At 39.3% G+C, this 23543-nt stretch overlaps 1 protein-coding gene across 1 annotated transcript; it reads right to left on the bottom strand.

The window, feature by feature from the left end:
• Positions 1-2262: 2262 nt before the first annotated feature.
• Positions 2263-9297, bottom strand: LOC107713713 (tumor necrosis factor ligand superfamily member 11-like). The gene is made up of 4 exons (XM_016519296.1): positions 9070-9297; positions 6495-6530; positions 4306-4441; positions 2263-4103 (listed from the first exon to the last, which is right to left on the bottom strand). The coding sequence occupies exons 1-4, from the start codon at positions 9253-9255 to the stop codon at positions 3679-3681; spliced, it is 783 nt and encodes a 260-aa protein (XP_016374782.1). The 5' UTR covers positions 9256-9297; the 3' UTR covers positions 2263-3678.
• Between the last annotated feature and the right edge of the window lie 14246 nt (positions 9298-23543).

A 23543-nucleotide genomic window follows, 5' to 3' on the forward strand; every position in this document is an offset into this window, starting at 1 on the left:
GAGTGAGCTCTGTGGCTTGTGTACTGCAAACACATACCAGCTTCATCATTGTGTCAGTCACTCGACTCTGTTCCCCTTTCTGGCTTGAACTGATGGTAAAACTAATAACATTATTTACTGTCTTTACATTTATTTTGAAAGATGAAGCTCGCGATTATGGTAAGGGGCGTTACATTTCCGACGAGTGCTTGCGGTGTTCGGCCAATCACAATGCACTGGGTCAGTAGTGACTGGCTCTTTTACTCGGAAGGCAGGGCTTCCTTCGATAGATTGGCCATATAGAGCATTGCCTTTTCCCCCATTTAAAACTATGCACCTTATTTTTCTCGTAACAGAGCGGGCTTGGCCATTTGTAAATTTTATGGGTCTGGCTTCTGGTCTCATCTTCAGCTATTTTTAGCTGTACAAAACAGCTTGTTTTGCTGCTTGATATTGCAAACTGGTGTGTCTTACCTTTCTATTTTAAAGGGGTCATATGATGCGATTTTAAGTTTTCCTTTCTCTTTGGAGTGTTACAGGCTGATTGTGCATAGATAAGATCCCTGAAGTTGCAAAGACTAAAGTCTCAAAACCAAAGAGATATTCTTTATCAAAGTTAAGACTCTGCCACGCCCCCCTAAAACGGCTCGTTCTAACACGCCCCCACATATCTACCTCACTATGTGGGAATATTAGCATAATGCGCCCAAATGTGCACGCAAAGAAAGAAGGCGTGGTTTCAGTAACCGCAGTTAGTGTTGAAGCAGCATGTCAGGGAGACGCTGTGTGTTTCTAGGCGAAAGCAGAAGCACTTTATTTGGCCTTCCGAAAGTAGATGCATTTAGGAATCTTTAAGATTACTTACAACAGAACAGCAATGCATTTTATGGACGACCGTTTCGTGAACCTATGAGAGGAGGTAATTCTGACTTTGCTGTGACAATCTGGCGCTTCTGAATCAGCTACTGTTTTGTTATTAGTTTAAGTATTTGCTTTTGACTGTTCAAATGCGGAGTTTTGCGCATCGTGTGTGTGTGTGTGTGTGTGTGTGCACGCGTGTGTGTGAGAGAGAGAGAGAGAGAGAGAGAGGGCCATATCACAGAGTCAGCTGTCTTAACCGTGGCTTGTGTACTGCAAACACATACCAGCTTCATCATTGTGTCAGTCACTCGACTCTGTTCCCCTTTCTGGCTTGAACTGATGGTAAAACTAATAACATTATTTACTGTCTTTACATTTATTTTGAAAGATGAAGCTCGCGATTATGGTAAGGGGCGTTACATTTCCGACAAGTGCTTGGAGGCGAGACATAGAGGACCTACAATAATGTACAGTATTTGAAAAATAATGTGTTTTTTGAACATTAAAGCATGTCAACATATTCTGTTACACCAAATACACAAAATAATGATCTTTAAAAAAGCATCATATGACCCCTTTAATACAAATATTACATTCTAATTATAATTTTTCTCCTAATATTAATTTGTCATTGACCTGTTTACTGCCGAAACATTTTTTTTTTTAAATACTGATTATATGAAGAAAAAAAAACTACTTAAACTTTGTTATGAAACTGTCTTTGAAACATTGTAATGAATAATTCAAACGTATCTTTATATTTTTTCCCCCCTTAACAATTGCAATATTGAGGTCAAGCGTCATATGTGGCCATTTCCATCACCCTTGGATTTCACAGACCACAGTGCTTTCAGTGGTTGGCTATGTTGAGTGATGAGCACTAGCATTGCCAGTTCCTCTCAAATCAATGTTAACTTGAGTTAGACTTGAGAAATACACAATGGGACGCAGTTTTGTTTTGGTTCTCCTACTTCTATTCTTTCAGCATAGAAGAGGTCCAAGCAAAATTTTGGTCCAAATATCTGCAGTGAATTAGAAGATAAAACAACCGCCACTAATGGGTGGATATTATTTTAAGGACGACCATGTTCCCACCTCACAGCTAGCGTAATTCACCCGTTTTCTTGACAATACCACAAAGAAAGGAAAGACCAAACATTTACTTTAGCTGTCACATCCAGAGAGGAGCCAGTTAACACTGGGAAATGCCTGGACTTTTTCTTTGTCGAGGTAATATTAAAATAGACAACGCATATGTAAACTAAGAATGCCTAGGAGGTGGAAAACATGGTAAATAACAGCGTTTAACACTTCACATCACATTATCAAAAGTATTTTTCATTAACAAATTGGTATTTTATTTAGAAAAGTATCTTTATTGAGTATAAATAAACATAATAAAACAAAACTTTTGCTAATTAGACTAAGGCTGCAAACCTTTTTAGGCTTGCTTTGGGTTGGGAACAATATATTCTGCTGTCCACAAACATTTGCACACAGAATTGTCAAATGAATTTTACTTAAATACAAAGTTTCTTAGTGAGAAACTAATCAATTTCTGCTTTAAACAGGAGCCCTGTGCCTGGGACAAAAGCGCATGTATAACTGACCTAAAGTCAATGCCCTTCATCCAAAACCTCTTGAAGGAATGGAATAAAGGCAATTATACAATTATATACACTGTACAGACAGAACATCTGACAAACATTCTATCATCATAGAAAATAAATAAATACACTTTAGTGCATTAAAAAAAATTAAATTAGAGCGTACCAAACTCAGTTTGGTTCTGCACATCGCTTCTCACACCGAGTCAAAGACAGTCCAGCTGCCTTGATTTTTATTGAATGTTTGTATACGTTTTGTTCAAGAAATTTAAATGTCAACACCATTAAAAACAAAACAAAACAAAGGGCAGCTCTAAATGTCCAACAGTGAAATTCATCAATCAGTAAAACATCCTATTCTTGATAAGAGGGGTGACAGGAAGTGTCTATCCACCTGTTGGGCATAATTCAGTTGTCCTTGACAGATTCTGCATGATCAAATTTCCAAAGTTCAATTAATCATACTTGTTAGATTGAAACATTTCATGGTATTTGTTCTGTTTTGTTTTATATCCCGATCCAGTCGATGAGATGTAATGATGAAGTTCTTAAAACTAGGGATGCACAGCTACTTTCTGGAACTAACTGATAACAATACGTCACTACGACTAAGGCTGCAAATTATACAATACTTTAATGAACCAGAAGTTCATATTCAGTATGTTTCGACGTAAATTTGAGCACTTAGTTCACAAGTTTTTCCTCTGTTGTGGAGGTCGCCACAGTCTACTGCGTTCTTTACTAGGACTGTCCAGCATCTCTCCACCGCTGTGATTCACTGCACGGTTGTTAGTATTGGAGCATTTTGAGAGTATGGGTACCAGCAGGGGCGCCGCTAGTGTTTCTGGACCCCTTGGACAGTTTTTGCCTCAGCCCTCGTTGAAATTGCAATCGCGTCCCAGGGATTGCGTCGGGACCCTCTCTGGTCAGGGCCCTTGGAATCATCCTAACCTTCACCCCTTTGTGGCGCCTCTGATTTCCAGTATCGGTACTTAACAATAAAAAACACGGACAGAGGCCTGAGTCCATTCTTGGTCTTCTAGTGCTGGTACTTAAGAGCTTCAATGGCACAATTGCGAAGTGTTCAAACTTATAATGTGCTCTTAAAAGTAATCTATACTGAACAAAAATTCAAAAGTCAGTGATCAAAAACAAGTGCTCAGTGGTTCATGATCACTTAAAAAAAATGCAAAATGTGCATAAATATGTTCAGTAGCAAAAATGATGCAAATCAATCGCTTATCTTAAAAGTACCAAAATACGTGCCTTCAGCTGCTGGGTCCAGCAGCCATGCATTGGATACGCGGACAAAAATACCATCGCCCTTATTCAACTGGATGCCTCGGCCCTGCTCCACGCAGTACATGTTGTACGTGGCGATGTTCCACTGCAGCGTGCCGCCGCTTTTTGTAAGAAGAATAGGTGTAATTACCGACTGCGTGTGCTTCTCGTGATAAATGTATTGAAACAACTGTACATTGCTGACGTCCTCTTTGCCCGAGTCGTGTTCTTCAGCGTATCGAAAGCAGGTCTTGGCATATACATAGTAGTAGCCAGCTTCCTCCACTAGAATTCGTCCGTCATGGTATTTCATCTTCTTCAAATTCAGCCCTTGAAAATCATCCCAGGTGATTATGGTTAATTCATTTCGATCTTCTGCAAAAGCAACAGTCAGAAAAAACACAGTTTGATATAAATATGGTTATATGTTACATCAAGATCACTTCCGTTCTCTTTAGTTATATAAAATAGAATATATTTTTCATGACAAAACTAAAGCCAGTCAAAGTCACAAGTCTCTAACATTTCAGGAAACATTTCATGCCACGTGATTCTAAAATATACAGCATATGCTTACTGGCTGCAAAGTTAGTCGGCGTCTTGATCGGAAGGTGAGCTGACGGCATGCGTGTGTCCTTTTTTTGCCGAAATCTTTCCTTCTTCTCCTTGCAACTTTTGATTGGATCGGCTATTAAGGTTTCACTGTGCATTTCCTGAGAAAGAACAACCAAACACATTACTGAATGATCTTCACTGTGCAGACTCCTATGATCATGTAGACTCCAATAAGAAAACAAATAAACAATGGATATTTGTGACCCTGGACCACAAAAACAGTCATAAGGGTCGATTTTTCGCAATAGCTGAATAAATAAGCTTTATCCAGGGTCACATTTAATGTTTATTGTAGATCTCTCACATAGAGGAGTGGGATTTTGGACCAGTGACATGACTATTCTAATAGCTCCAATAGTTCCATAACCTCATGTTGTAACCTCAGGCTGGTTGGGATAAATATCGTTCTCCGATCAATTTTCATGGGTGAAATCCATTTGGAATCCATGTGATTGGGAATTTCAGGTTTATCGATTCAGATTTCGCTCAGGTTCAGTTGGGCATGCGAATGTTCTGCAGTGACAAGCTGCTTTGTTACAAACAAATTTCTCTGTGAGCTACACTAGGACGGATGGATGTAGGAGTTACAGACTTTAACTCAACACCATGCATGATAGGTGAGACCATGTCAAAAAAGATTCGCAAGAGATGCAATAACAATGTCAGGCTACAAATGTGTCATGCTGTTTCCTCTCTACAGTTTCACCTGCTCGGGTATGACTGAAATGTCAGAAAGTATTAAATGTCTGTTAGCGTGCAAGGTGTCTTTAAAATGGAGTCAACAATCCAGCAAGTCCAGCAAATCTGAAACACACTGAATTCTTAAATACGCTCCCTTCAACTTGAGCATGTCGCGGATATGTCAGCATTTTATGTATGATACCACAAAGAGATTTATAAAAGTGGTAGTAGATTAAGGCATAAGTAAAAGCTATATTTATGAAATATGAACTAAATATCTAAATGTGATAATATTAGGGTTTTTTTGTCCTATACTAGCATTGAATAGCAAACAAACACAATAATTAGAGTTCTGGATGTTGTTCGGTGCTCTGACCTTCTTACGAATTTTGGTAGACCGCAAAGTAGGCCAGCAGATACAAGCTTCAAACTAGATTGCATTTGAGCAACATTAAAAAGCCATGGCATAACATATATTTAAACACTTTTTTTCAGGTTTACATTTCCTCTGAAATAAGTTCCACCAGGGTAATGATAAAAACAGTACACTTCTCATGACCTGGCAAAGCAAGCTGTCAGGGGAAAAAAAGGAAACCTTCAAAAAGATCATGAATAGACATTTTATATAGCATTAAAACCATAATATAACGACAAGCCCTCACAACATAAACAAAGAAGGAAATACTCTTTTAAATTCCTGTATGAACTAAAGTCAACACACTTTATCTCTCCTCTGATCTCTTTTCCCAGATTCTTCTGATATTGAGACAAATCCATTTCTTAACCGCAGCCGAATGCCTTTTCCAAACCCTACAATTACACTCTACTATATGAGCACAGCACAATGAGCATAGGAGAACTGAATCCATACGGACCATATATAGATGTTTAAGCAAGTCCTTTGTAATTATAGAGCCAGTAGCCATGAGACATGGCTAAATATCCAAACTAAGCTCCTGACAAAGAACAGTTCCAGGGACTTGACCTTATCACAAGCGACTACATCATAACGGTTAAGGAAATGCTGTAAGCAGCCATGGTATTGTGGCGTGTTTATTCTTGTCTTTAAACAAAATAAGTGAAAATACCAATGCAGAGCCCATTTTTAACAATGGGACATTGGCACCATTAATGCAAGAAGCACATTCTGCTTGTCCAATAAATACTACTTACAGATCACTGATACATGTGTCAGAATGTCCTTGTTTGTGCTAACAGAAGGAAATGCCTTGCTATAAGCACGTGAAATGTTAATAATGCTAAGAATGACGAATGTCAAAGTAGTCTCCGTTTTTTGGCATACCATCACACCCCAACCAGCAAAGATTCCTAAAGGCAAACTGTGTTGTGTAAAATGAGGAAAAGAACTGCAAACTGCAAGAAACTGCAACCTGATGCGGTTTCTGCGTCTGAGCCAAAATGCACAAACATGAGAAACACAGACTCGTCTTTTGAAGTTTATTAGCTCACCTCATTAGGACTCTGCTGGGCTGAGGCAAGGTCGACCTGTAAAACACAACAAACACAGTTCAGTTACACAACTGCATCCAGCAGGTAGTACCACTGCACACTGCATGCTTTTAATGAACTAACGGGAAAGCAGGCTTAGTTTCATTAAGAAGTTAAACTCCGCTTGACATGCTCAGAGAACAAAAGTGATGTAAGATGTGCATTTAAATCCAATTCGATGAGAACTATTATGTTAAGCAAGGTAAAACATCCTGGTTATTCTCTTCAGCCATGTCCTGACCAATGCAATCCTTCAGCATGGGTGGTAAAACAGAATAATATCATCACATGGGGATTAAATGAGGTGCTTATTATGTTCAGATTACATACTATAAGCAGCAGATCCACATCTGCACCCGCAGAATGCTGCAAAATGGAACGGTTGCCATTCATAAAATTCTACAAAAACTATTGCTTTCGTTTATTGCATATTTTGACTGAATCTTTTTTACTAATACGAGTCTCAGATCTCACATTTTACCATGGTAAAATCTATTCCCCAGAATTGCATAGATATAACCTCAAAATAAGTGCAGAAATTGCAAAAACTTATTTCCATTTGGGTCTAATGAAGGAGGGGGCTTGTCTTCGTCAAGTATCTTCAAGTAAACAAGTTTTTCTGCTATCACTACATCAGCCATATTTTCGGAAATGATATAAACTGTTCTCACAGAACTTAGATTGAGAGTATTTAAAGCAGTAGAACTAGGGCGTAAACACCTATCTGAAACTATGAATAGTGCAGGTGCTCAGTTACAAGGTAATATGATATACTGCAAAATCCAAAAATCCGAAAGTAACACCAGATGGAATGCTGACAGACAGAATGAGAGAGACATGCAGTGTGTGATTTTATTCTGCTTTCCTCTGATGCACTGAACTGCATTTGAAATGCATGTGCTATAAAATGAATGAGAATAAGCTTTTCGCGAATGCATTTCATTATCATATAGGGCTGGGTACTTGGGTTATGTTGAGGATTGTCCCTGCATCCATTTCTGAGGATAACATGAATCATGAGCCAAACGCAACTGACATTCATCTTTTTCCCTTTCTTGCATCTGTTTCTTTGGCCCTCCACCAGCACACGAGAGAAGCCTCCGACATACACTGCTGCGTTCGGGCCAAAGCCTCACAAAACAAGATGTCATAATATTCTCCACAGCATTCAAACTACAGGAGAGAGATCTGGGCATGACAACGTGAGAGCTGTTTCTCAGCATCCCATTCACTGCAGCTCCACCAAACACTTAAGTATCAGACCACCAGATGAGCAAATGAAGTCAGAGGGAATGTTTTGGAGAATAAGGGTGAAAGGGCAAACTTGACATGACCAGCAAAAACAACCTTCCCAAAGAGGAAAAAATAACTCTTTTTAATTCATCACAATTTCTGAATTCAGGAAATTACCTTCAATATTATTTAAAAGCATCTTAGGATGCAGCTAGAAAGTCTAGACAAAGAAGAACCTTTGACCACTTTTATAGCTCGGGTGACTTTAATATTATTCCAATGTACTCAAAAAAGAATGAACAGTCATGTCCAACCTTTTGATGGACACTGTATGACTTTGTATCACTTGTGGGAGACCCTCAACAACAGAGTAATGTCTGTTTTCTCCAGATTTCTGGAAAACGCAGAAAAAGGAAAGCAGTGCTGGAGCAACAACACATTCATGAAGATCAACATTGCCAAAAACCAACATTTCCCGCGTCAGCAACTGGATTATACAGTTATTCCCAGAACAAAACTTGTGTGCAAAACTAACTATTTAAACATTTAATAACCATCAAATTGAACTACAGTAACGTGTGCGAGCAAGTGCTTGTGAATCAATAAATACTGTGAGATCTACACATAAATTGCCTTACATTAATATATTTGTGAAGTGATATTAGTAGCAGTACACACGTTTAACACGTTTCTTGTCGCCTGCAAGAACACAGAGATTCAACTCACTACCACATATACTTTTTTAAATAAACCAGTTCAACCAATCTGAATCAAAGTGGAGCGACGTTTACATTTCAGAGTTCAAGTCAAATGATCTGTTGAATGTTTTTTATTTTATTTATTTAGTCATTTAGCAGATGTGAATGTGCGACTTAATTGGATAGATCAAATTCATACCTTATTATTATTATTATTATTATTATTTTAGTCAAACACTAATTACCTTCAACAGTCGTGCAGCTTGTAAAGTATAGAAACAGTTGGTTTAGGAAGCTAGGTTCAAAACACACTCGGCACAAAAAGCACTGAGTGGGCACAAGACGCTTCTTCGAACGCGCGCTCCTTCTGATGTTCAAACGCGGCGCGTCTCACACACTCTGAACGGTCCTGCAACGCTTGACATTCAGAGTTCAGAGCAGGTTAAACGAAAGCAGGCCTCAAAACTGCTGAAACGCAAGTAAAACTAAGATGCATGCACCTAAATTGTGACAATGCCTTTAAAAAGTGTTGTAATGAAAGAGTTTATTAACTGTTTTCCCCCGAGCGCATTCCGCCTGTCTTTGCTTCCTTGAGAGTTCCTTACCTCTCGCAGATAACCGGTTAAGTGCAACAAAATCGCCACACTCGACGCGACCTGCAGCAGTCCCATGACAGCGAGCGTGCCGAATATGAGCGCTCTGTGCGTGGAGCCCGTGTGCGGAGCGCGCGCCGGAGCCTCTTCCATGTCGATATGATTCCGCAGGTACTCGCGATAATCATTAGCTGCCATGAGCGCTCGATCGCGGCACAGATCCTCTCTCAGTGGGAGGACTCGACAAATGATCAACGATTCATATAAACACGTGGGTGGGCAATGGCTTTGGCTTCGTAGACAGCCAATCAGATAATAGACACAGATGATCTCGCTTTTTCATGTTTCCTTTTTTTCTTTTCTTCACTTCTTTTTGCGTGAGTTCAGGCAAGAGCAGGTTGCTGTAGTCATATTGCTATCTAAAGCGATTACCATATGAGGACTACACTGGCCTTTACTTTCTACTTATAAATGTTTTGAATAAATCAAGGTATTTGTTATTATTAATCTTTCCTCGCCACAAAGTAACTCACAAACCGCAATGAGATTAAACTGACAGCTTCCTAAAACCAGTAAGATTAACATGACCAGTGCATAATAATAAACCACTTGTATTTTAAACCCACTGTAATGGGACTGTGTTGATAATGACTTACTTCCTGGAGTGATGTAATATTGTTGGCTCCTTTCTGTTGTAATACTGAGACCACACAAGACTGTGGCTCTGCTCAATCTCGTGCTACCTAACTAGACAGCATTTATTGGTGTTATACCTAGTGATCTGCCTACCTAGTCAATCATTTTAGGCATCAAATCTAGTGAGCTGCCTATGTAGATGCCAGTTTTTGACATCAGTGAGTCGCCTACATAGACAGCATTTTTGGTGTAGGCCTAATACCTAGTCAGCTGCCTTCCTAGGCAGCATTTTTGGTGAAACGCCTAGTGAGCTGCCTACACAAGACAACATGTGCTCATGTGCTACCTAACCTTTATGGGTTTAATACCTAGTGATCTGCCTGCCTAGTCAATCATTTTGGGCATCATATCTAGTGAGCTGCTCGCCTAGACATTAAGGGTGTCGATGTAGACACCAGTTTTGGGAATTGTGCCTAGTGAGCTGCCTCTCCAAGACAACCATTTTTGGGCATCATATTTAGTGAGCTGCCTATGTAAACACCAGTTTTGGACATCATATTGAGCTGCCTACCTAGACAGCATGTTTTGGGCATCATGCCAAGTGAGCTGTTTACCTACAGTACGCTGATAGCACACGTATATCGTCTATTTGATGTCTGCATTTCCATCTGCAAGATGTATTTTTTAGAGTGTTTGCTCATCTGCGATACATCTATAGGACATTTCCTATCAGATGTCAAATAAACGTTTAGAAAATGTCTTTAAGATGTTTATAATTTAGAGTGAACGTAAAACTGACATCTTAAAGATGTCTATCAGATGTTTGTACACAGCAGATGCTTTCCAGATCAAGCGATCTTTAACAGACATCTTGCAGATGTGCATGTGTTATCTGGGTAGGCAGCAGGTTTAGGGACCATGTCCTTCACAACATTTTTGGGAACCATGCCTAGTGAGCATTTTTGGATGTCATCATACATATTGAGCCACCCAGGTAGAGTGAAAAAAAAACAAACGAGCTGACTACCTAAAGCAGGGGTTCTCAAAGTCTACATTCAAAGGTCCAAATCTGAATTTTCATCAGTGTCAAAGGTCCGGACCGGAACAATTGGTTATTACAAAACTTGTTTTTAATAAACATTCATAACAGAAACGTGCAGTGCTCTGTTTATTCAACGAAGTAGAATCCTATTGGAAAATCTATTTGTGGAGGTCAGTTTTGATTTTGTGACGGGCTGCCACAAATAACTCACTGTATGGGAAACACTGGACACTGCTATAAGTCAAATGGCCATAATCTAAGTGATAACAAAAATAAATAACTAAAAAATCACTCATATTAGCGGTGAAATGTCAAACGTCATATGCTCACTCACTGGATGTCATGACAACAAATGTCATGAAGGAAACGTTTCAATATCTCGCCTTCGCTTTCATTTCGGACCATCTCCAAAAAGACATTAAAAAATGATTGCTGATTTTTTGGCCGATATGTGTTTGGCCGATTTTTTCCCCATTCTTCATCTCATAAAAGCGACTTTGAGTAAATGATTATTGCAGGGCACAAGATGGTAATAGTAGTAAAATTGGGGCGGGTCCGGACTTTGAGAAGCACTGACCTAAAGTATCACAAGCGCATTCCAAGTAACGTTATCCTGTCTAAGAAGGCAGCTCACTAACTTTTCAGACACCAGCGAAAAGTTTATTAATACTGCTAAAACAGATGTTTTTGCTCCTACACAATCTATACCGTATTGAACAACTCACACAGAATTCGACATTAACAGTCCAAAAACAGATTTTCCAAATAACGCCTACATTTCAGATCAGCATCCATGATATTCCTGAAGAAAATCAATTAGTCACTGAGTGTTTATCTTAACTTATAAACACACTGAAATTCCTCTTGTTATTGCCAAGCAGAAGCGATGTTAAAAAGAACAGAGCTCTGTAAACGATTGTGCCTTTTGATGTTCAAGCAATTACAAATCCCAGCAGAAAACCCTTTTTTAAAAGAGTTATTTTAGGCAGCTTCAGAGAAAATGCAAGTTGAATTGATGAATGTCAACAGAGTTCATGTGCTTGGCTTTCCCCCATTCATCCAGCCTCCAGCGCTGAAACTTGTAATGCTCCAGCATTCTATCAGCGTTTTTTCAGAACCACATTTATTACTCTGGTTGCAGATAGCACCATGCTGGAGTTTGTGTGACTTCTGTGTAACTCGCGTCCACTCGCAGTGTTTTGGCAACGAGCATTCCTGTGGATGACGATCGGGTCACCTGCATTCCCCTTCCAAAATTAGGGCAAGGCCAGACAAGCTCGAACACACTTCGTAACCGTATGAACTTGGCTGCCCTCGTGGGGACCGCTATCCCGCAGCACGCCACGTTCACTCGAGAGTCATTAATATACCGTGAGAACCCTTGTTTTGCCGTGGGTTTCTCGTGCCTTCAGCTATTTTCCACAGAATGCAGGCGCTGTGGCAGGAAGGTATATTTATACCCTTTTGTTTTGCCATGTGAGCTGTTCTTGCCCAAGCCAGAATGCAGTTGAATACGCCGAACCCAGCACTCCCAGAATATGACAGACGGCTAAAACCAGGCAGCGTTGAGAGCAAAGCAGCCGAAACCACTGGCAGGCACTTTCCTCAGTGCTGAGCAGGCCCCGGGTGCATATTATTAGCTCTCCTGTAAGCGTGGTACTGTACACACAGGATGAGCAAGAGCACCACGCCAGAATCCTTCCCATGTTTCGCAGACTGTGGAGTCACCGTGAGGATGTTTTTTTCTGGCTGCAGACTCCATGTGGCTACGATAAGTGTCTCAGGCCAACCGCTTTCTTTGCATAAACTTCACAATATTTCAGCACTCAAGCAGAGGCAGGAAGTTCGATTTGAAATATTAGCATCACCGCAGAGGCTCGCTCTTGGGATTTTGTATCCCATGGAACTTTCATTGTCCTTTTAGCCTGCGGGATTACATATTCATAGCTCTTACGGTGCTTAATAAGACAGAAACAGTGCTGCGGTCATTGCTCATATTAATCTATGATCAGTGTAAGAGCTGCATAGGCACAGAATTAAGAAGCCGTCACGTTCCAGACTTCAGAAATGGGACATGAAAGAGTGCAGTGTTGTCCTTTCCCTTCTCCGCCACATCCTGTGTGGTAAGTCATCTCAGAGCACACAAAGAATACCCGCCTCTTCCTCTTTTCTCCTTACTCGCTCTCTCTTTTATACACCGTAACAGAAGAGGTCTTGAAAAGGGCACTTAAGCTCTGCTCTATGTCTGTGTCGTTCTGCGCTGTTTATACTAAGTCTAATGAAGATTATTGCAAAACAACCAACATAAGTTGGCAGGTCCACATGTGCCTTCGATGCACACTGCACGCAAACTTGGCAAGAGCTCCAAAACACATGGCACGCTGCTTTCTAATTGTCTGGCGTTGTGCAGGATTCACTGGTTTAGTCTGTCAGGGAAATCAAAATCATGTTTACAAGTCCCTATGTGACTATAATAAGGGACGTCAAGTCTTAAAAATATACTAAAAACAGTTTCTCTTGGAGATTGGTCCCCTTACATGTCGGTCAGACGGCCACTTCCTCTCTAAGTAGGCGGTTCTTGGCCATACTAAACTGCAAAGTGGACTAGACTTTATGATGGTAATAAAAAAAAAATTGTGGCTACATGAAGACACGGGGGAATGTGGTTTTCACCAAACACTGATTTGAAAACATCACTTGCGGATGTGCCAAAAATATTCAGGCTTAATACATATATTCAGTTTCACTTTATGATTAGTTTCACTAGTTGGAATACAATGCAGATTATTAGAGCATGTGTCAATGGTTTGACAGACAAAGACTGCTGTCATGCCAGAGGAATCACTAGTGTACGCTCAGCCTTGGGATTATATTGTCTAATTGCTTCTAGTATTTCTAGCAACTGTTATGAATCTTGTGCCAGCATATGCTGTGATCAGGTTTACCATTCTGAAGGAGGGCAATGGCTAGCATAAACTCTTATTTTGATATGTGATCTATTGTTATGGTTAGAAGGCAGCTTATAAAAATGCTTGGCTTTAATACAGTAGAGCATTCAGAGATTTGGCCTGGGTCAAAGTCTACATTATATTTTTCAGTGAACATTGGGACAAAACCCACATTTTTTTTTTTATCATTTTGAAAAAAAATAAATAAATAGACTATAACAAACAGCTGGAAAGAAAATGTTTTGATCGCCCGTTCCGTAATGCATCTTGATTGTATCAGATATCACATACTTGCTTGGTTCCAAAACCTAGTGAACTGGCAACAGAAGCAGCATTTTAAGGCATCATTGGCATGCTTCGATGTTAAAGCCCAAAGTAAACATTCGTTGTTCACAGACAGTTCGTGTGACGTAGGTTTCAACATCAGCACAGTTCGCTAATGTCCGTGCACACTGTCCACACACAGCCCGATTTTGTATCCTCAAAGATAAAAAAGAAAGGTCCATGAGATACTACTATAACCAATATTTGTGTGGTGCACACAGATTCCCAAATTGGTGATTTGTGAGGTTTCATGATGGTCAAGATGCTGACTTAGAAGGCAGCTGCCTATGTAGGCAGTAGACAGCAAGGCAGCACAATAGGTTTTGGTACAGCACTAATATAATTCAGGTGGTGCTTGCTGTATCACTATGGGGCGATGATTTTAAGATGAACAGTGTGGAATAGGGCAGTGGTAGACCATTACAGCTAAACCGTCAGTTAGAGGCTGCCCAGTCTCTCATTATCCCAAGATGAATTGCAACTGGCTCCTTAGTGAGTGCACAGCCACATCCACGACTCCTGTCAAGACCGAAACATGCAGCATGTCACCAATTTAGCACTGCCTCCCTGCCTCTTCCTGCACTCCTCACAAACAGCTTCCTGCTTGTTTTTCCGTTAGTTAAGGCCTAATTCGAGTAGCCACAGCGCTGCCCATGTTAAGCCACTGACAGTTTTTCCCAGCCTGCATCTCTAGAGCTTTCCAGTTGGCAAAGAGTTCCTGCCCTACTGACCAAGGTATTGCCACTGTGAAGATGGTACAACTTGCGGCTGCCACAGAATGTGTCACTAGTTATTTACTTGAATTAAGTCAAGTGAAGTCAAGTTTATTTGTACAGCGCTTTTCACAATACAAATCATTGCAAAGCAACTTTACAACAAATTAAGTTTCTACAATATTTAGTGGTAGCTTATCAGTGGGGACTGTCAGTTAATGTACATATGGCAGAAATGTACGGAAAAATCAATTAAAGACGTAATCAAACAGACGATGAACACTATTAACAGAAATTATTATATGATGCAATCAAACTTATAGCAAAATGTGGTAGTTCTGTATGTTCTTTCAGGGTTGGCATCGTCTGAGGTCCTCTGAGGGGTTGGCATCATCTCTTCTCAGCTGTTCGGTTATCTCAGATCTTCGTAAGGGTTGGATCCAGACTGAAGCTTGTGTAAACCCTAGTTACCACGGGATGTCAATCCCAGCAGAAACAGAGAAACAAATAGAAACTAGCAATGAGATACAGCCTGAGTCTGACGCGAGAAGCAAGTCATTTGTAATTTTAACAAGTGCAGTTTCTGTGCTATGGTGGGGCCTGAAACCTGACTGAATTTCTTCATAGAGATCATTTTTTTGCAGGAAGGAGCACAGTTGAGCAGACAACTTTTTCTAAAATTTTAGACATAAAAGGAAGGTTTGAGATGGGTCTGTAATTTGCCAGTTGACTAGGATCTAGTTGTGGTTTCTTAATAAGAGGCTTAATAACCGCCAGCTTGAATGGTTTTGGGACGTGACCTAAAGACAACGACGAGTTAATAATATTGAGAAGCGGTTCTTCTGCTACAGGTAACAACTCTTTCAGTAATTTAGTGGGTACAGGATCTAACAGGCATGTTGTTGGTTTAGATGCAGTGATACGTTTATTTAGCTCTTCCTGTCCTATAGTTGTAAAGCACTGCAGTTTATCTTTTGGTACGATGAATGAAGCTGAAGTATTATACGCTGTAGAATCTACATTTGTTATCGTGTTTCTGATGTTATCTATTTTATAACATTTTATAATTTATCTATGTTATCTAATTATTGGAGACATGATTCATACATGGTGATTAAGAACACCCCATTCATTAGAAAACCCCCAAAACTAATCCGTACCATTACCATGTCAATATAGAGGTACTTGTCCTTTGGTATCATGCCTGGGACGGCTACAGGAAAGTTGATGTCATGGAAGGGCATAGACATTGTTTTTCATATTATGGCATGTCTGAGTCAGGAATGACTTCGTCAGGAGACAGGAAGCAGCAAGTTCAAAGCACTGATATTATGATATGTCAGGCTGATGTAAGTCCGGTGTGTACAGCAACTCTAGGTTTGCCTCGTCTCACTCACGTGTGATTAATGTGTTTTCAGTCAGAATAAACACATGTCCAACCATGGGAAATACTGTGTCCTCTCCACAGCAGCAAGGGGTCACTTTCTCATGTAAAGCCCCAGTAAACACTGATATTTTGAAATGACTCAGCTGCTCCTCAAGTGAATGAGGGGTCTTGAAGACCTCTTGAAGCTGACACTCTCCCACCGTGGGATGATTCCATGGTAAACAGGGCCAACCTCACTAGATCAGGGTTGTGGGAGAGCCCTGTACCACCCACCCGAGAGTTCAGTTTCAGCCCACAAACACAACAGAAACCACTGCCATGTGCGTCGTCGTGTTGTCTGAGACGTCCTGGTTACGGCCACTCGATACTCCTTGCTGTGAGGTAAAACAATGGCCTGTGGTTACAAATGAAAAAAACTGCTAATAGATTCAGAGAAATTGGCACGGGGTGTTAGCTTACAGCCATCCTGCTGAGTCACTGACTCCCGCCTGCTCCTTTCATGAAAGGTGCTGGGTGACGACCATAGTGTGATGGTCAAATGTGACCCTGGACCACAAAACCAGTCATAAGGGTCAATTTTTCGAAATTGACATTTATATATCATCTTAAAGCTGAATAAATAAGCTTTCCATTGATGTATGGTTTGTTAGGGACAGTAGGAAATTAGCTAAATATCTTCATGGAACATGACCTTTACTTAATATACTAATGATTTTTGGCATAAAAGAAAAATCAATAATTTTGACCCATACAATGTATTTTTGGCTATTGCTACAAATAAACCCCAGCAACTTATGACTGGATTTGTGCTCCAGGGTCACAAATGTCATCTGGTTCATGTTCTGAAAGGTCGAAACAAATAGAGTGGTTTTTGGAATCTCTTCAAGATGTTGCTATCTATCTTTCCCGCCAACTGCCACTGCACTGGTGTGACCTTATTGAACTGTGGCAGCTATTGTATTTGTCAAAATTAAATGTAGTGTGTCATGAGAAATAGCTTTGATGAGTGTTTATACGATTTATGAATAGAGGAAATTAATCTGAAAGACTTTCTACACCCAGCTGTCATCAGAATTTCGGCGATAAATCATGACAGCTTAACCGTTGCATTGGACTGCGTGCTAATTATTGTGTCAGTCCATAGCCAAATGTGATTTGTCATAATCCATTAAGAAAGCATACAACTGGTGCTGAACGAGTTCCAACCATATGTGGTAAAGCAACGTTTTATTTAAGTCTCTTTTATTGAGGACACAAAATAGAAAGCAGTGAGGATGAGGTAGGTGGAGATTATTTACTGTATGTCATGCATAGCAGAGCTGCTTCTCCTCCACAATGGATTCACCCAGCAACACAGTCGTTGTGTTAGGGTTGGGAAGGAAGTGATATCATAGCCTGAATCATGGCAGACCCAAAGGGGGGATTCCAGTCTAAGACTAAGCCTGTCTGATGTCAGACCACACCAGTTGGGACGTGAGGCCAACCTAATAAAGTCAATGGGTCTCTGCTGCGCTGCTGAGAGCCACCTTGTGTAATAGTGCGAGGGCTGGGTGTGGATGGCAGCACCGAGGGCTTTCATCAGTGCGTTAATGGGCAATTCATTGAAGCTGCTATATTGTAAGACTTGCTGCCATTTGAAATTATTTTGCCAGCATGTCATTACAGAGCCTGAAATTACTGTGAACCTCATTACTGTCTAACAAACACAAAATCTGTTGTTCCAGCTCTGGGGGATAGCACATTTTTTCGGTTTTAGTTACAGTAAGGAGTGGCTGTAAGTGGTGAAAAACAATACTTGACAGCTTTTGCTTAAAGGGTTATTATCATATTTTTTTTATTCCTCTTGAGGCCAGCTTATAATGTGAGTAAAGTGTTTTTCTGAGTTGTTCCTGACCTTTTTCCTGGTTCTCACTGACCCTAAGAATTAAATGGCCCATTTTTTGCAGCTACTATGCAAATGCCCTTTTCACATGTGGACTGAAATACAACTCGACTTTACTTACAAGCTGTGACCCGTGAGTTTGAAAAGCGGATCTGCACAATAATGAGCTGCTTAAACTGATGAGATCAAGATCTGACAGATTTTTTGACGCATTGGGGTCGTTCACACAGAACACATTTTTGCATTCCATTGAGCAGCTTTTCCATTTTTTTCTATATAAATGTGCTAGATGGTCTGATTATCACACTTACGTCTCATGGCTTTTTCTGCGTCCCAAGCATGACACCTTTCTTTTTTTTTTCAATGGATATATTTTTCATCATAAGTACACAGTTTTTAAGATGCCAGTTTTTATGTCCGTTGGACATTCGTCTAACATTTTTTAAATGTAACGACTTGCTTTAGAATGTTCAGAGAACATTCAAAAGTAACATTCCCATAAAGTTTGCAAAATGATCAAATGGAATGGTTCGTTAACGTTAATGCACAACCAAGAAAAAGTGTTTTTTTTTATTTTTATAGTTTTTAAAACATTTAAAAAGCTGGACATTTTGAACGTTCAGAGAAAATTAACTTTATGTGCGATCATTTCCACATTTGGCTTCAATAGTCACTGCTGGGGCTGCGCAGTGTATGGAAATTGTGCAAAAAAATTAAGCACAAAATTAAATCTTGAGGAAGATTCCCACAACAGGTCAAAGGAAAATTGATACAATTCACGTTTGTGCTTTGGTATTTAAAACGTACAGAACTCGTTACTAAAACATTATGTTTTAATAATGTACTAAAATGTTATGTTTACTATTGTTAATAATATACATATACTATAATTAGTTGTGATTAACAATTTTTCTCAATCGATTTGACACATTTCTCAGGTCACTGTTCTCAAAACATTTAACACATTGATTTGAACACTTTGTACTTGTCCTAAACAGACTGTAAGTTTTCATTCAGTCAATACAAATAACAAATCATGTGAATAATTCAAAACACTGCACAAAAATCTCAAATGCTTTCATAATAGTTCATAATGCCAACCAAAACTTTTGGTTTTACGCAAACATTTATGTACCATTTTTCCAAACATAACACACAAAAATTTACATTTTTTTATTTTCAACTGGCCCCAAACTGATAACTGCTTGGTTAATTATACACACAACACAGGAAATGCAGTTTTCCTAAATGTTTACACATTTATCACAATTGCTGTAACTAAATAGGAATATATAGAGAGAGAGCAAGAAAGGAAAAAGAATATGCAAGAGAAGAGGAAAAGAGTATAGGAAGGGTTGTAATGAGAAGAAGAGTGGAACAGTTAGAAAAAGATGAGGGGAGAGGGGGATGTAAGAAAAGAGGAGAGGAGAAGGAGATGGAAAAGAGATGAGTAGAGTAGAGGGCATTGGTGTAGTGGAAAGTGCAAGAGGAGAAATTGTAAGAAGACATGGACATAGAGGAAGTGGTCGGCAGGGTGAATAGGGTGGGAGGAGAGGTAGAAGGTACAGATAAATTTAAAATGAAATCAGAATTTCTCTAATTGACCATGTAGGCCATCTAGGCCACAATGAAAGAGGCCTATGGAGATGTTGAAGGAGTGTCAAACATGGATTAAACATTCACAGTTTTTTCCCCCTAATTTTCCCACAATGCATGACCAGCAAGAATGTATTCTGCAATGTAGATGAAATTCTCTTTCAAATGTAATTGAAAGGTATGATCAATAATTCAGTGATACGACAGCAAACACACACACACACACACACACATTTAGGCCACAATTCCACCACAGCACTGTAAAAGACTGATCTCCAGTTGTCAGAAGCGTTTGGTTGCAGTTGCTGCAAAAGGTGGCACTACCAGATTTTAAGTTTAAAGGGCCAATGATTTTTCACATGGTTGATACAGTACCTTCCACTAATATTGACACACTTGGTAAATATGAGCAAAGATGGCTGTGAAAATAAATCTGCATCATTTATCCTTTTGATCTTTCATTCAAAAAATTCACAAAATTAGAATTAAACAATGGAAAGTGTGTGTAAATGTTGATCAAATGAAATAAATGTTTTTCTCTGGTTCATGTTGGTCACAATTATTGGCACCCAATTATTGCAACTTGTTTTTCCTAAGATAACAGCTCTGAGTTTTCTCCTATAGTGCCTGATGAGTTTGGAGAACACCTCAAAAGAGATCAGAGAGCATTTTGTGCTCAGTCATTTTTGTGTTGATTTGGATGTTTGTTTTGGACCATTGTCCTGATGGAAGATTCAACCATGTCCAGGACCTCCGGCAGAAAAACAGGCCCACAACATTAAAGATCCAGCAGTATATTTAACTGTGGGCATGGGGTACTTTTTATCCTTGTTTGCACCAAATCAATCTGGTGGGTTTGCTGCCAGAAAGCTCTTTTTTTAATTTCATCTGACCATAGAAGCCAGTCCCGTTTGAAGTTCCAGTCGTGTCTGACAACTGAATATGCTGGAGTTTGTTTTTGGATGAGCGAGGAGGATTTTTCATGAAACACTCCCGAACAACATGTGGTGATATAGGGGCTGTTTGATATTTTATTTTTTGGGCTTTCTGACCCCAAGACTCAACTAATCCTTGGAGAGTCTTTGGCCATTCAAACTCTCCTCCTCATTATGCATTATAGTCACACGTCCTCTTCCAGGCAGATTTGTAACATCTTTATTTGATTGGAACTTCTTAATTATTGCCCTGATGGTGGAAATGGGGATTTTCAATGCTTTAGCTATTTTCTTACAGCCACTTTCTATTTTGTGAAGCTCAACAATCTTGTTCCGCACCTCAGAACTATATGGTTTGGTTTTACTCCTTCTGATGGGATGATTAAGGGAATTTGGCCTTTGTGTTCCTCATATTTATAATCCTGTGGAACAGGAAGTCATGGCTGGACAATTTCATGCTCCTAGTCACCCTGGTGTGGAATATGAATGGGAATATACTTCAGAGGTATTTTACTCATAAGAACTTCTTGGGGTACCAATAATTGTGGCCAACATGCATTGGAGAAAAACATTGATTTCATAATGAGTTTCACTTTCAATGGTTTTACTTCAATGATAGGTCAGAATTTTGTGAATTTTTTGAATGAAAGATCAAAAAGATAAACAATGCAGATTTATTTTCACAGCTGCCTTTGCTCATATTTACCAAGGGTGCCAATATTAGTGAAAGGCACTGTAGGTGTTGGATAACTTTCTTTTTTCTTTTTTGCTTCCATTAAATAAATACTGTACTGTACATAACTGTATTATGCGTTTACTCAAGTTGCCTTTGTTTTATGTTGTATTTCGTTTAGATATACACAAAACAGAAGAAATCAGGATAGAGGCAAACACTTTCACAGCACTCTGCAGTTTTGTTTTACTATATGTATATAACAAAACTCCCTTTTGAACTTTACAACAAACATGTGCTTTCATTAGTGCATTTGTGCATCTATTGCTGAAAATGTTCTAAAAACAACAGAGAATACACATGTAGTTTTGACGTTAGAATTTACTTTTAATAAATGCATTACTAGAAAAAAGTACAGTGCTTCATTTTGCAGTAAAGTTGAACTAAGGTAAGAGTGTTTAGATGACTGTGTTAATTATTTTGAGAGCAATCACATTCCTCTGGAGATATGTCTCAAATCGACTGAGAAAAACTGTATTAGAAATGACTGAAAGACTTTGCTACTACCACATAGTTCTATAGGAAAGTACCATACTGGGAGCACATGTAGCACTGACATTTCAGCAGAAATGTGTTGGAAGTCGACGCCATTAAGTATACATGGACCATAAGTGAGATTATCTGACATCTGAAGTTTGCGGAAATATGGCACGAGACGCCTTTGCAGTTTAGTTCAAACAATTGCTCTTTTTACAAAGGAGGAAGTTCTGAGTTCAGAAAGTTATGTTTCCATGGTGCAGCAACATTCCTCACATTTTTCTTGATTATTGAGATAAAAGATGTTGGAGAGTGGAGCGTAAAGAAGCAGACGTCACAATTCAAATGAAAAAGCTTTATTTACCCACAGCTTTTTACAGTGTACAGGTGTAGTGCATTAAGCTTTAATGTGTAAACTACTCAGCAACTTCACTGGGGGGACAAGTAGTGTTTTCACCATTGCAACTTATACTTTTACATAAATTATTAAATATCTTATTTGGCAATATTATACAAATGGGCAGGAAGAAAACGGAGAAGTCAGTGCGTTTCATGTGCCCACTAAACTATGAGATGGGATGGAGGAACACTGCACAAGTAACAAAATATTCATCTGTTTAGTATGGCGTGTATTCTGCATTATACATGTAGCCTTACTTTTAACACAAAATAGCACTAGATCATTTGTGAAAGATATGAATGTACACAAAAATAAGGAGAATAAGAACACAAGCGCAGAACATCTACAGCATTAATGTTTACAATAACTGCAAGAGCACAGATGCATGTACAGTCCCACTGAAAATGAGGCAGCTCTAATGGTCACGGCGTGCTTGTGCCAATTCCTTCTCAAATCTACTCAAGCGTCAATGTTCGCATACATGACTTCGCTTTCTTCGCTTCTCCCACATTATGGTTTAAGGTGATACTGCTATCATATGAAAATGTCCAACACAGTGTATGGCAGGTTTTAAAACATTTCAAAGAATGTAAACAAATACTGTGCAGATCCAAACATATTTGGCAGCGCTGATGTTACGCAACAGCATGAATACAGAAATGCACTTTTTTCATAGTAGCAGGTAGTGTGAGCATATATGGTGTCGGCCGGATTTAAACCATGCACAAGATAATGAATTAGCACTGAAGAGTACATCCATGCACAAGTACATGAAGCATGGGCTGAGAGCGCGTCATGCGTGTTACAGGAAAGAAACCACAAGATACAACAATCTTTACAACTCTGATTGCCTCCATAATGCTTCTCTTATCATCAAATCACACTGTAACAGGATCTGAGCAAGACAATCTAAGAAGGATCATGAAAATAACATTTAAAGGAACAGGTCACCCAAACTTCTGACATTATTTACTCGAGCTCATTGTTGTTCCAAACATATATGCAGTTGTTGTTTGTTTTGTTTTCGTTTTCAGTGGAAAGTGGAATTTTTCAAGAATCTATGTATTTTTACACTATACAACATTAGTTCATATTGACCAAAAAAATTTAAAAATCTCACACGCACACTCTTTTCTGAACTTATCTTTAGTCTACCTTTACTTTTATGTCACGTTTATCCTCCACTCCACTAAGGCTCGTTTCATATCCAATTCGAAAATTACACAACACAATCTTGTGCGAGTAACAATTTTTTAAATCTTTGATGCAAATGTAGGCTTGGTCATTTAAATTTCGCTACAGAAAACTATTGCAAGAAGACTTTAACATTGAGAGTACTGTACAAAAGTTGTACGGACTACTTTTATTGTTTTTTTTCCAGCTTGACAGGAGTGTTCTAAAATCAAAGCAACA

The sequence above is a fragment of the Sinocyclocheilus rhinocerous genome, unplaced genomic scaffold, assembly GCF_001515625.1.
Source record: "Sinocyclocheilus rhinocerous isolate Xijiao unplaced genomic scaffold, SAMN03320098_v1.1 scaffold2584, whole genome shotgun sequence".
NCBI classification, from domain to species: Eukaryota; Metazoa; Chordata; class Actinopteri; order Cypriniformes; family Cyprinidae; genus Sinocyclocheilus; species Sinocyclocheilus rhinocerous.